This window comes from Primulina eburnea, chromosome 11 (assembly GCF_022965805.1).
Source record: "Primulina eburnea isolate SZY01 chromosome 11, ASM2296580v1, whole genome shotgun sequence".
In the NCBI taxonomy this organism is placed as follows: Eukaryota; Viridiplantae; Streptophyta; class Magnoliopsida; order Lamiales; family Gesneriaceae; genus Primulina; species Primulina eburnea.
In genome coordinates, this window is record NC_133111.1 from 5330677 (window position 1) to 5344129 (window position 13453).

The 13453-nt window shown below is 36.8% G+C and overlaps 2 protein-coding genes across 2 annotated transcripts; both read right to left on the reverse strand.

Annotated features, from left to right (window-relative positions):
• Positions 1-334: 334 nt before the first annotated feature.
• On the reverse strand, positions 335-4504 carry LOC140804525 (monothiol glutaredoxin-S17-like). The gene is made up of 3 exons (XM_073160564.1): positions 4233-4504; positions 2249-2323; positions 335-1809 (listed from the first exon to the last, which is right to left on the reverse strand). Exons 1-3 carry the CDS (start codon positions 4413-4415, stop codon positions 583-585), a joined length of 1485 nt encoding a protein of 494 aa, XP_073016665.1. The 5' UTR covers positions 4416-4504; the 3' UTR covers positions 335-582.
• Positions 4505-5622: 1118 nt separating this feature from the next.
• On the reverse strand, positions 5623-13038 carry LOC140804779 (secretory carrier-associated membrane protein 1-like). The gene is made up of 13 exons (XM_073160904.1): positions 12766-13038; positions 11853-11918; positions 11501-11614; positions 11338-11400; positions 10980-11013; positions 10583-10705; positions 7188-7250; positions 7008-7101; positions 6650-6695; positions 6501-6568; positions 6338-6386; positions 6151-6216; positions 5623-6031 (listed from the first exon to the last, which is right to left on the reverse strand). The coding sequence occupies exons 1-13, from the start codon at positions 12820-12822 to the stop codon at positions 5945-5947; spliced, it is 930 nt and encodes a 309-aa protein (XP_073017005.1). The 5' UTR covers positions 12823-13038; the 3' UTR covers positions 5623-5944.
• Between the last annotated feature and the right edge of the window lie 415 nt (positions 13039-13453).

Sequence of the window (13453 nt, forward strand, 5' to 3'; positions counted from 1 at the left end):
AAGTGAAACTGCGAAGAAAGTGAAACTGAATTCAAGCGCGCGTAATATTATTTGGATCGGGTTTTCCTTTTCTTTACAGATTGGGCTTCACCTTGGGCTCGCTCGCTCTGTGCCTACTTTATGCTGGCCTGCAGAACCCCATTCAAGAAATAGAATTGTATCGTTTGTACGAAAATTGATGAGAAATGTGACTAAAGTGATAAATTTTAGAATTCATACTTCTTGAAAATGAATTAAAAAATTCCATAGGTGTTAATACCATTGCCGACGAGTCAGCTTTGATTCCAATATTAAGGGTCCAACTAAAATCTGATTTGGAACAGAATCAGACTAATGACCAGAAATACAGTGAGTGACCATATTACTCCATTCTATTTTTTAAAATCAAAGTTCATAACTGATCCTTTAACCATATTTAAAACACCAACGGCAGAATACTCTTGCCATGCTTTTATAACATTTTAAGAAGGAAATGCTAAAAATTGTCAAACTACACGATAAACATGTCTACAGCTTCAACCATCGTCGAAAAATTACGAAACACGCCAAGGTAGACAAACGTCTATGACTCGTACCGTTTACTCAATCGGACAAGGTATCCTTCAGTTCACCATTTTTACGCATCTCCATCACAATATCACACCCTCCTATCAGCTCTCCTTTATGGTATAGCTGCGGAAAAGTGGGCCAGTTCGAGAATGACTTCAATCCTTGCCTCACTTCGTCATCACTAAGAATATCGAAAGATCCAAAATCCACTCCCTCTTCCTTAAGTGTGTTCACGACCTTGGAGCTGAAGCCGCATTTTGGAGCATCCGGGGTACCTTTCATAAAGAGCATGACAGATGAAGAATTTACAAGCTGTTTCAGACGATCTTCGAGTGTCTCTCCAAATGGGATCCCTTTTTCAGCTAGAAGCTTCTTTAGCTCTCCGCTCTGTTGCATCTCCAACAATATGTCTGATCCACCTATAAGTTCACCCTTTATGTATAGCTGAGGATAGCTGGACCAGTTTGAGTATATTTTGAGCCCTTGATGAACTTCATCATCCATAAGAATGTCAAAACTCTCAAACTTAATTTTCTCCTGTCTGAGGATGTCTGCTACTTTCCGGCTAAAACCACAACGTGGTTCATCGGGTTTTCCCTTCATAAACAACACAACTGGACCTGAATCAATGAGGGTCTGCAAACGGGAAGTTGTAGCTGCACTCAAACCTGAAGGGTCCACGGTGCCGCCTTTTCCTACATCAGGTCCAGTGAGCACCTTGTTGTCCAATATTTGAATTCCGTGGTCCCTAAAAACGTCCCTGAGTTCACCGCTTTCGTGCATGGCAATGGCAATATCACTTCCGCCAATTAGTTCCCCCTTGCAGTAAAGCTGAGGAAATGTTGGCCAGTTTGCAAATTTCTTCAGTCCCTCGCGAACTTTGTTATCACCTAAAATATCAAAACTTCCAAATTCGACCTTCTCTTTTCTCAAAATATCAACCACTTTTTTACTAAAACCACACTGAGGGGACTCGGGGTTTCCTTTCATGAAAAGCATGACTGGGTGAGAATCAACAAGCTCCTGAAGCCTCTTCTTGAGGCCATCACTTGTACCAGAAAGTAATTGGCTACCATTTTCAGAAGCATGAGTTTCTTTAGCAAAAGCCTTGACTGATTCAAGGACAGCAGGACCAGCAGCCATGCCAAGACTAGCAGGAGCTGCAGGTTCCCCAGGAATGATTGAGCCTGCAACTTTTGCAACCTTGTTGGCCAAACTCGATGGGTCAGCACCTTCTAAGGTATCAACTGCTTTGCCACCCTAATGTGACAAAAATAAATAGATCTATTAAAAGAGTATTAAAGTTGAGCAGGAGGCCTTCACAACTGTTACCATTGAGAAAAAGTGTGTCAAACGAGATATGTGCATTTAGCAGGAGTGGGTTGTATAGTTGAATATAATGGATAAAGGTTCATGAATTCAAGAAAATGTGATTTCCATCAAGAATTAAAAAATTGCGCAGCGGCAAACAAATGGAAAAGGTAATAACTGAAGGACTGGGCATATTTTGAAATATTACATTTCTCAAAAACTAAAAACATCCAACATATCTATGGCAACTATCACACAGGGAAGGACTGGCCATATTTTTCAAAATATCACATGAAGTTCCCAAGAACTTCTCAAAAAATCCAAACATATCTATGGCAACTGAATATCACACAGGGAAAAAATAAATAAAACATCCCTTTTCTTTTACCTTAAAGAACACAAAATATGGGACAGCAGAAACAGAATACGTCTCAGAAATTTCTGGTTGTTCTTCGGCCTCAACCTATAATACCAGAATAAAATTATGTCAGCAATGGGCACACTAGCCAATAGTTTAAGAAAAATTATCAACTCGATAAAGATCAAAACATGCTTAAAGGACAAAATAATTAACAGAAAACAGGACAAACAAAAAGAAAAATATCAGAATTGTAGCCTCATTTCCAACTAAAATGTTCAAAAGTGATCAGGAAGCTTTACTTTAACCCATCTTACATTACACATAAAAAAATATTAGCTTCCTTCTCCTCTTGCGGACAAACACAACCTAGTATCAGATCTTAGAAGCCATCAAGTTAATGGGTATCCTCTTCTCAGCATTCCAATTTGCTACTACTCTTAATCTTTAAATTTTGCACTTGGATTGCTGCAAACTTCAACGAGGTCTAGATTTGAAATAAATTTCTGTTTGAGTTTCTGAATTCTCCAGCGCATGAAGCACCTTCTCCAAATTGTCTTCGATTGACAAGACAACCACTCAAATTTTCAATTCCATCAATGTTCTCATTAAGAACACCAAATTAATAGCTCTTGTTTGATCAACAATCAATAGAACAGGACCAGGCAGTTTGTAGATACCTAACAACTCCAAAAAGAAAAGAAAGGGAACAGAGAAAATCTGAATAAATTTGTGCATAGCCTTTACATTGTTTGGACCAACATATCTACGAAATATACAAACCAACAGTAGCTAAACAAGTGTACCCAAATATAATTCAGAACTTTAAGTACTTTACAAAGATATGATTGGACTGATCCTTCTCCAGTTATGAGAATGAGTATTTTCACACAGTAGATACTGTATCGCCCCCAATTTCTCTCAGTGGCCCACCATTGTAACAATCGCCTCATGTTCAATCTACGGAAAGAAAAAAACAAGAAATTATCCCTCTCCCTCTCCCTTGGTCTACTATCCACTAGGCTATCTTCAGTTTGCAATTCCCCCTCCACCAAAACCACAACCACCAGCACATCCACAAACACCCCACTATTGTAAACTAGAAAGGCGATGCATGAGTGAGTCAATGAATGGATTTGAACATCTGATGTAAGGTTTTGGAGGCGGTGAATGAGGAAGGAAAGTTTGCTGGCAATGATCAAGACCAAGCAATGTGATGACACAACACAGAGGTTTTTTCATCAGTAGGCAAGGCAAATACTTTATTGCAAAGCAAATAATGGAGGCTGTGACACTATTGATAGGGATGTATATGGTATAACCATAGCAGTGTCGGATATCTGCAAATGGATGGACGTGTGGTGCATGGATGACACAGGAGAAGATAAAATGCACTGTTTAGTGAGTAAACTCATGTCAATTGTTGATTCCTGGAACTGTGAATCCAAAGCCTGTCAGTGGGTAACAAAACCTAAAGTGCAGGTATGCATATCATAAACAATTTCTACTGACTTTCAGGGTTACATATTAAGCTTCAGCTCCGTTGATTAACTCTCATCTTATAGATATAGCTCTAAGTGAGAAAAAAAGTAGTTCTGTAGAAACAGGAGACATAGGTACCCAAAAATCTTGATGTCTTTTCTTTCCACAATCCACCCCCTGCAACTCCAGAATTTTCACCTAATTTAGGCCAAAAGAATTTGTTCTCCTCAGACTTTGGATAAAAACTTGTATCTTAGTAACTCACGTCAAAAATTGCGTTTACCATAACTGCACAATTCTTTTTTAATTCTTCGACTTGAACTTGAAACTAATGTAAATCAAGCAAAGTCGATTTAACAGCTCTCAACGACACAACCAAAGAATATCATTAGCTAACAACTGCTTGATAGTACTTTATTTTTAAATTCAATATGCAGGGGAAATAATTAGGGCAAGATTTAATTTCAAATATATCCACGGTTAATAATCAGACAAAAACTGTATCGGTATACAACATTAATATATCTTATACCCGTAGGAAGTGAGCGAGAGGGAAATCCGTCGAGAGATGAGAGAAGACTTGATCCATGTGCTTGGAGGCATCGCACCACGAAGCCCAAAAGTGTAGAATCACAGGAGTTCCGCCGCCGATGGCGCTGTCAAGTTCAGCCTTTGATTTGACCTCTTTCACCACTCCTCCGCCGCCGGCCGCCATTCTTTTCAAAAAGATACTCAATCTGCCTCACTTAAACGCCAAGCCCACTCGAAAGAGGCAATTCAGTGCAGTCGCTCCGTTTAAATTCCCTAGTCGCTTTTCAGATTCGAAGGCATGAAAATCGAATCATAATTGGGCTCATTGATATCCATCGTGGCCATTAAAATAAACTACATAGCCCAATAAGAGCATCCAAGTGAAAGGGCCTTTAAAAATAATGGGCTTTTTCAGCCCATTGTCAGTTTTCCAGCATAGTTCCAAAGTGAGGAAGCAGTGTGATCTTCCCTTGCCTTTGATTGTCACAAGATTTTGATTGTCACCTTTGTTGCAGATATCGATCTTATTTCATTATACCTTTTCTTGTTGTGGCTTCTATGTCTTTAACTTCCACTAATTAAAAATTTTGTACAAAATCTTTATAAATTCAAGTTTCTTGCTTTCGGTTCATAGATCATAATAATACCAGAGTTTAGTCTACATGGAAACCTCAGTTCATAAGAACTACAGGAACCAACCATTATGTTTGTATTAAATGGTGAACTATGCAGCCACAGCCAGAGGAGATGCCGAAATATTCATGAAGTTTGCGCGATCAGGTTACGAGGAAAAGATATGGGATCATGCAGCCGGTGTCATTATTCAAGAAGCTGGTGGCGTAGTTACTCATGCCGGAGATCATCCACTCTACTTTTCAAGAGGTGTGTACTTAGAAATAGTTGCTTGTTCTGGAGCTCGAAGATAATCGGGTCCGTCGACGCCAGCCGGAATTCTTCTAGCCTTTAATTTATGAATCATGTGTAATTGCAAGTTAGTTCCTACACTATCAGGAGCTTTCACATAATTTAAGCACGGACTTCAGATTAAACGATCATGTAAATTAACAGCGGTTCTTGAATACTTTGTAGAAAGTTGCCAACTCTCTCTTGGTTAAGTCAGAGATCAAACACCCCCATAAAATTCGGTAGAATTTTTGGAAATACTCATAAAAATTATAGAAGATGAATCTTGCATGTTCCAGTGAGCAATCTTTATCAATGTTCATCCATGCAACCATAATTCTATTTCAAATTTTCATAATTCCTCGAGTCAATTCTATCATTATAAAATTTCTAATCTACTTTTATATATGCATATCATAGATTCATAGTTAATTTATAAAACCATTTTTCAGATATTACTACAAACAAAACAGAAAAAAATCCATTTGTTTCAGGGCTCCAATCGATGAATTGATACGGACAAAAATGAAGCAAAATCAGGAACAGATGTCAAACTATGATTGTACAAACAACAATGATTTTAACAACGAGACAGTATTCCTAGTCTTCTCACAAAACAAAACCAAAAAAAAAAAAGTTAAATCAAATCAAATCAAGAAAAGAACACTCATCAATACATCATTGAATAAGCTTTACATACACAGATTTTCTCTGCAGAACCTCCTCCTCAAGAGCTAGCAAAGAACAGTATCCCAAATCAGCGGAGTCGAGTAGATTTTCTGGGATTCTCAAGGAATCATGATGGATATGTTAGATTGCAGCTCTAAGAGCGCCCCTTGCAGCTTCGCGCTTCATCTCAGCGGCTTTACCACTGCCTCGGAAATACATGTATACTTGCTGAAAAACGAGAAGTCAACAACAGTAAATAATACAGATTACATCATGCTATGGTGTTCTCTCAATATTTTCAAGAAAATCGATACAACAGTACAAAAGAATAAGAAAACATGTTAGACCTGAATAACCCAAATGCTGAGAACTGACTCGAGGCAAAATAATCCGAACCCAATGAAGTAGAAAATCTAAACCAAAGAAATAAAAAGTCAGTACCAAGGGAAGCATCTTTTATAAGGTGACTAAACTATAACAGTGTTACAAATAGAATCGCATCCATAAACACCGTCTACTGGAGATTGAACTTACCCCAACCAGTATATGCTTGCCTACGAGGTCAACAGCCGGAAGAATACCTCTGAACAAACACAATTAAAACTTGAAGGTAATAAATTGAAAAAGCTAATAAGTGGACTTAAAAATTAAATAGAACAATAGCAAACTAGCAATACATAACAGAAAGCAAACTCACGCCAGAGATTTTCCTCTAAAAACTACGGGAGGAGCAACAGCGGCAAAGATACAGAAACCAATGTGAAGCTATAAATGGATAAAACAAAAAGTTATCATTTAGTTGGTTGCGAAAGATAGAAGTCATGGCAAGCAATTGAGAAAACTTACCAAGTAAAACAAGAAAAACCACCCAAACTTCATAGCGCTTTCATTTCTGCAAATATAACACAGATGGTAGTTAAACTACAGACATCAGTGATTTTTCATCCATTCTTGATAACATCTGTAGTTCATTGAACGATAATTTCAAAGATTATATGATTGAATGAGATACTAGTCATTGCAATTTGCACCATTTCATTTTCCCAAATAGTAAAAACATGTCAAAATAAAATCATTTTAAGTCACATGACGAACATGTTTGCAGCCTTAACCTTCTGTATTTCCCGTGTTATTAAATACAAAAGGAAACTATGCAAATTCAAAATCGTACATGCAGGTTTTGCAAAAGAATGGATGTACGTACCTAAAAGCACGGTAGAGTGGACGATACCATAACACATAAGCTCCGGGAACCCCAGATATGAAGTAGATAATGGCAAGAAACCATATCTTTGCATCTAGAAGCCAGAAGATTAAGTTAGGAACATTGAATCCAAAAACCTGCTACAACAATAATTAATAATAATAAAACTTGAATACAAACCTCCCTGTTTAATCCACGCAGTAGTCACAGCTATCAAATTCCATAGAAGACAAAAGGAGAGTCCTATCACCACCAATACAACATCATACCAGTGACCATTAATATAAGTCATATTGGAAAGATAAAGGAGGAATCTCGCAGTTCAAACATCTCAAGACATTTAAAACCTTTCGATACAGAAAGAAATCACACATTATAAAATTTGATAAATCTAACCAGTGCAAAATATACCAAAATCTCTCCAATAATACCGAAAAAGGATTTATGACCAAAGAAAAATGGAAAATGCAAAAAAAAAAAAACACTGGGAGAAAACCTGGTCAACCTTAAGGTTGAAATTAAGACGACGTAATCCAACTGCATGCAAATCTACGGAAATATGAAAAATGAGTAATTAATTGATTTTAATTGCTAATTGATTATGTGACATACACGCTTATATGTTAATTAGGACTTTATTATCATTATGCATGAAACTGTATTTTTAAGGATCATCAAAGTTGTGATCGAAGAACGGAGACCGAGGCTGAAAAACGCAAAATGTTTTTGTTAAATAATTATTTTTAGTTGTTTAAAATATTGTTGTTGATTTTTCATATTTTTTAAAATAAGGGGTTTTGAGGTGATTTTATACGCCGGGACGTAAATTTTATCGGTTTTGATTTTTCAACAAAAATACGAACCTTTTTGGCAACCCGGCTAATAAATTCACAAATTTATTTAAACAAAAGTATGATAATATTTTAATTAATTCCTAATCAAGCACTAGTGGACCTAATTGGAGGGCTTAATGGGCCTAAGCCTTGTTAGTGCCTAATTTAGTATTTAAAGTGTTTAAACCCTCCCACCTTGTCACAATAACTCACGCCTCTTTTTCTGAATTTTCACCCCAAAAACACACAACACACACGGCAAAGTGTAGGAGGTTTCGAAGCTTTCAAGGTAGTGTCAAGCTAAGGTCTTGCCCCATTCTTCGTCGTCAACATTAATTCGTACGTATAAAACGCTAAGGCACGCCATACATCTCTTTTTTCTCATCGATCACATCCTATTAATGTTTTGATTAAAGTTTGCATGCAAAAACATGATCCCTTTTGAATTATTTTCGTTTTACATCATGCCATGACATTAACTTATAGTTTTATGTCCCAAATTCATGTTTTTATGTTGCTCAGCTAGAGGCTGCCATGATTAGGTAAGGGTTAAGGGTGGTTTCTTCATGATTTAAAGAGTCCTAAGACACACCACACACGCTGCAACTCGAACAAACAAAAGCTGGAATCGAATTTCTGTCATGAGGGATCATAGGGTTCGGTTTTGATCATAGGGCCTTGGCTTGGTCTAGGCTTTGGACCAGGGCTAGCCAGGGTCATAGTTGGGTCAGGGAGTCCTAGCCATTCTAGGACTCCCACCCGAGAAGGCGTGCTGCGCTATTCTAGTCGCAGGGAGTCAGGGTCTGGTTTAGGGGGCTCGGGACGGGCTAGGTCAAGGGTTAAGGGTCCTAGGAGGGTGCGCGGGAGGTGGGTCCAAGGGCTGGCTCGGTTGGTCAGGGTAAGGCGTGAAACGAGAGTCCTATGCTGTCAAGGACTCTCGGCCGAGAGATGTGAGGGTGCAGGGCGTATGCTTCGAGCCAGGGGCTGGTTAGTGGAGTCATAGCTGTCCAGTATGATCCATATAAGGGTTAGGAAGGGTTTGGCTCGGGGTGGCTCGGGCTTGGCTCGATGGAAATCCAACATGGCTCGTTGGTGACTCAAACGAAGGTCTAGGGTTTTTGAAAGCAAATATAAATCGAAACACGGCTCACGGGGGCGAGTCGTGGTTCATAAGGGTTAAAATAATATAAAAAGACTAAGTTTTGAGTTTAGGAATTTTATCTTAAAGTTTGGGATTTTTCGGGATTAAAATGCCGTCAAGACGATTAATCACGAATTAATTAAAAAGACTAGGTTTTAAGCTAAATAAAATTATGAGAATTTTAATTTGAGCTTAAATAATTATTTGGATCATATTAGAGTCAAAGAAATCATGAAAAAATTCAAAACGTAAAATGTTACGTCCAGGGGTAAAACAGTTTTTTTACACTGAAAAATTAGTAAATGTTATGGCAGTGCTCTAAATGCTGTTTGTGTGATATTATGATGTGAATGTTTATGAAAGTTTACATGATGAAAGTATGAGTTTTAAATGTCTATTGGATTTTTATGATTTAAGGAAGACATTTAAAAAACATGTTTCATGCTTGGTTTCAAAAACAAAAAAGTTATGTCATGCATGATTTTATAAAGTAATGACAATGTAAACATTGAAGGAAGTGAAGTAATTGTGACTATTGAGGTACGAGGTTTGAGGTAAGAATGGAAATATCGTGAGGGGAGAAGGCCCAGAAGGAGTCCATTTATGGGAAAAGGCCCCAGAGGGAGCCCCGACGATCGTATTCTATTCGAAAGAGGATAGGTCAGGGCCCCGTTGATCAGCGAGAGTGTTGTTGGTGTCTCCCGCCGACCAATACTGTGGTTTCATGTAGATGGATCCATCGACTTTTTGAGGTTTGAGGAAAGTCACAATTAACGATCTGAATTCAATAAAGGAAAAGGAAAATGTTTATGATCACGAAAAAGGTTTTATGTCATGCCATGTTGAGGAAAAAGGAAAAAGTTAAGGTTTATGTTTGCACGTCATGAAAATGTTGTTTTTACGTAAAAGTATTTTCACTGTTGCATGTGATTTTATACGTATTATTTGTTATAAAGATTATGGTGTGTTGAGTCTTTAGACTCACTAGGTGTGATGTATGCAGGTGAGTTTGAGGGAGATCTTGATGGATGATCTGACTGGACTGAAGGTGCACACAACCCGAGGACCAGCGCTTCTACTTTTTCCGCATTTATGATTTATGATTCATCATTTACGTTAAAGATTTTAAGACAATTTATTTATGCTTTTGAGGGATTTTGGGAGGTTTAGTATGAGCTATACTTTTCAAATTATTGCTTTTTAGGTTGGGTAAAACAATTCACGATTTCATTTTTATGATTATTTCACTTGACTTTCAAAATGCTAGTTGGTTGATATTTTATTTTAATGGGCATTTTTATGTAGTATATGTACATGGCCGATAATATAAGAAAAAAAAAATTTAAGTACTTTTAAGCAATAAAAAGAACAGACGTTTCATAAATGGTCACCCAATTAATACTGGTAAAAATATCTTTATCATTTCCTTACACTTATTATCAGACAAGAAGCTTCCAGTTCAGTAAAACAAACCAACTTTCTATCCTCAACAAAGTTCTACTATTAACAAATTTTATTGAGAGAGAACAATCATGGGACTAAAATAGCATAGTTGCACATAACAAGAAGACAAGAAAGCTTCAACTTGCAATTTCACATACCCAAAAAGGTTGTGAAGGCGACATATTGCAGCTTCTGTAAATGAATTGGTATTTCATTTGTGATATCATGGTGAATAATAGGAAAAAATGGAGGCCAGTTTTTCTCCTCAATAACAATACCAGCTGTAAAGAAACCGGAAATTACTTCAGACATCCAGAAAATTTTTCACTTGCAAAAGAAAAAACACGTTCACTGTTTTCCTATTTTGTCGGGTAAAATCGGACATACATCCTGCAATTTATGTATCTAACACAATTTTGTTATGATAGTAAAAAAATATATTGTCTATAAAATCTATTTTCCTAGCTAAACAAGGCAAAGTATGTTTCGTGGTTGATAAAGTGCATTGCAGAGGAAATAAGAAATAAGAATAACACTAGAGCAGAGACATATTACCCCGTGCAGCAGCCTCTTCTTTCCGTTTTACTTCCTACTTGACAAAACAAAAACAAATTTGTTACTGTTCTCCCACACAGAAGTAGGAAATCTGAATTCCTTCATCAAGTATGCAAAATATAGAAATTACCATGGTTTGGTTTTCCATTGTATCCAGAATCACGGCACTACCAATTGAATGGTTACAAGAAAGCAGTAAACTCATAAAATTCTCAAATAAAAATATCACAATTGTCTCCCTTTGGAAAGGGTTTTTTCATAAAATTCTCAAGCAATGTCATATAATTGTATCATTTTGGAAACGTTGTCGAGATTCAGTGAGTAAGATGAAATGTATTGATTTCAATTTCTTACAAACCTGCTCCCTCCTTTTCAATTCAGCTTCCTTTGCCTGCAGCTCTCTCTCTTTCTTCTTCAAATCCTGCAATTGAAATTTACTTTGATTAGAAGATGAAAGTTCGGGTATCAAGAACCACCAATGAAACAATGAGGTATCATGTTCAACAAGTAAAAAGTTGCACCCCAGCACTATCAAGAGGAATATCAACAGGGGCAGTAGGATTGTAGAAATCAGCAGGTTCTGGAGGAAGGGGTGAAAGCCTTGAATTTGTCACCGGAGGAACACTACCAGAACTCTGAAAACAAAGAACAACACAATTTAGTGTGAAAGGAGCATCTTTAAAGTTATACGATGTGCAGAAATTAAGTAGACAAACATTAGCAAAAGACTGCAAAAGGCGGAAAAAGCAAGGGCTAGATTGACAATTGATCGAACACATTGTCTCGTTTCAAGTCATGAATTTACGGATCTAAAGTCAGAAAATTTGTGTGAGACCCTTTAACAACAAGGAATCAAAATAAAGATGAACTAACCGTCGTGTAAAATGCACCACCACTGAAATTCGATTGACTCGTTCCTTTTCCTCTAGCCCCTCCATCCTAGTTTCAGAAAACAAAATTATCAAATGCATGAACACTACCAACAAAATAGAGGCTTTCCAATTCTACTCCATTAATAAAACTGACCTACACATATCAAAGAGATTAAAGTAAGATCTATGTAAGCTCACATCAGAATCACAAAGCTGCCCGGTCAGGCGCTCACATTAATATCAATAACTATCAGGTAGTTCTCTCTTCTGATTAAGTTTGACATAAAAAATTTGGACGAAACTTGATAGATTAACTAAAATTCAACTTGCAAAATGTTCAGCCCAGTAAAATCGTGAAATGTTCACATATGCCTTCAATGCAGTTCCCCAACCCAGTCCTCTCCTAGTTTTTCCAACTCTCAAAGCTCCCAGTAGAACCCAACTTCTGAAAATGCAAATTACGAAGCCACCCAGGCCACTCAAGTCTCAAGCTTCACCCCAAATATTCCACTCCACCACCTCATTCTACACATCACTATCCGCCACACAAGTGAAAGCTTATGAGGCACCACCAAAATCGTGTCAGTAACACTATTAAAACCCTAATGGCACCGGCCACTTCCAAATTTTATTCTAGCATAAATCTCCTGTTGGAGATTCAGCTACAGGCTTCAATTTCTAATCCTTTCCAACTGACACGGCAAGAGATTGGTTCCAGCCATAAAGTCAACCAAACTTGTACCTCCGATAACAGAACCAAACCCACCAAAACAATAGTCAACTCATCACAACCAAACACTCAACTTTATAAAAAAAAACCCTCTTCAAACTCAAACTCCTCAGTCCAGCAATTAAAAAGGAAACATTTTCGTTTTACAAACAATATAGTGGAAGTGTTTATGCAGAGAACTTACAGAGAATGGATTAACTTCTTCCTCATCAAAAGGATTAGGATCGTAACGGCCGGCCATCTGATTGACTCGGTTGAACTCAAATTTGATTGCGGAGACAAGAAACAAAGATTTGAGGTTGTCTTTTTGACACTAAGATTGAGGGTTTTCAGATCTACGTAAAAATAAGAAATGGTAAGACAAATAGTAGAAAAACACAAGAAAAGAATGCGACGAGGTAGGAAGAATTTCAAGACAAAACAGGTTTCAACTTCCAATGCCTGACGTAGAGAGAGCCTGTCTTTTAGATATAAATATATTAATCATATTTAATTTCATAGAAAATTTTATTTAAGTTCAAGAGCAGCAAATATCGAAAATTAGTATAATAATGTACATGTAATTATTTTAGAAGAAAATACACAATTGAGTGGAAAATTTATTTTATAAAATATGTAATTTAATATACTTTGTGAGTCTATGTTTTTATTTTTTATTGTAAATTTTTATTTTTAATTCGTTATCTTTACGATACTCGAAGCTTCTCCATATTTTATCAAGCTCCAAAACACAAGAAAAAAGTTAAAAAAATATTCAAAAGTGAGAATATTTAGTTTACTGTTTATTTATTTTTATTGTATATATATTTAATATATAACATCATGTTATTATATATAAGAAGTTTATGACACCTCATTATAATAACGTGATG

Coding starts and splice junctions, on each gene's coding strand:
- LOC140804779 (XM_073160904.1), bottom strand. CDS start 12,822: ATGGCCGGCCGTTACGATCCTAATCCTTTTGATGAGGAAGAAGTTAAT. Junction 11,919..12,765: donor AAGAAGTTAATCCATTCTCT/GTAAGTTCTCTG, acceptor TTCTGAAACTAG/GATGGAGGGGCTAGAGGAAA. Junction 6,387..6,500: donor TTTAGAGGAAAATCTCTGGC/GTGAGTTTGCTT, acceptor GTGTTTGTTCAG/AGGTATTCTTCCGGCTGTTG.
- LOC140804525 (XM_073160564.1), bottom strand. CDS start 4,415: ATGGCGGCCGGCGGCGGAGGAGTGGTGAAAGAGGTCAAATCAAAGGCT. Junction 2,324..4,232: donor CTCTCGCTCACTTCCTACGG/GTATAAGATATA, acceptor CTGGTATTATAG/GTTGAGGCCGAAGAACAACC. Junction 1,810..2,248: donor CATATTTTGTGTTCTTTAAG/GTAAAAGAAAAG, acceptor TTGTCACATTAG/GGTGGCAAAGCAGTTGATAC.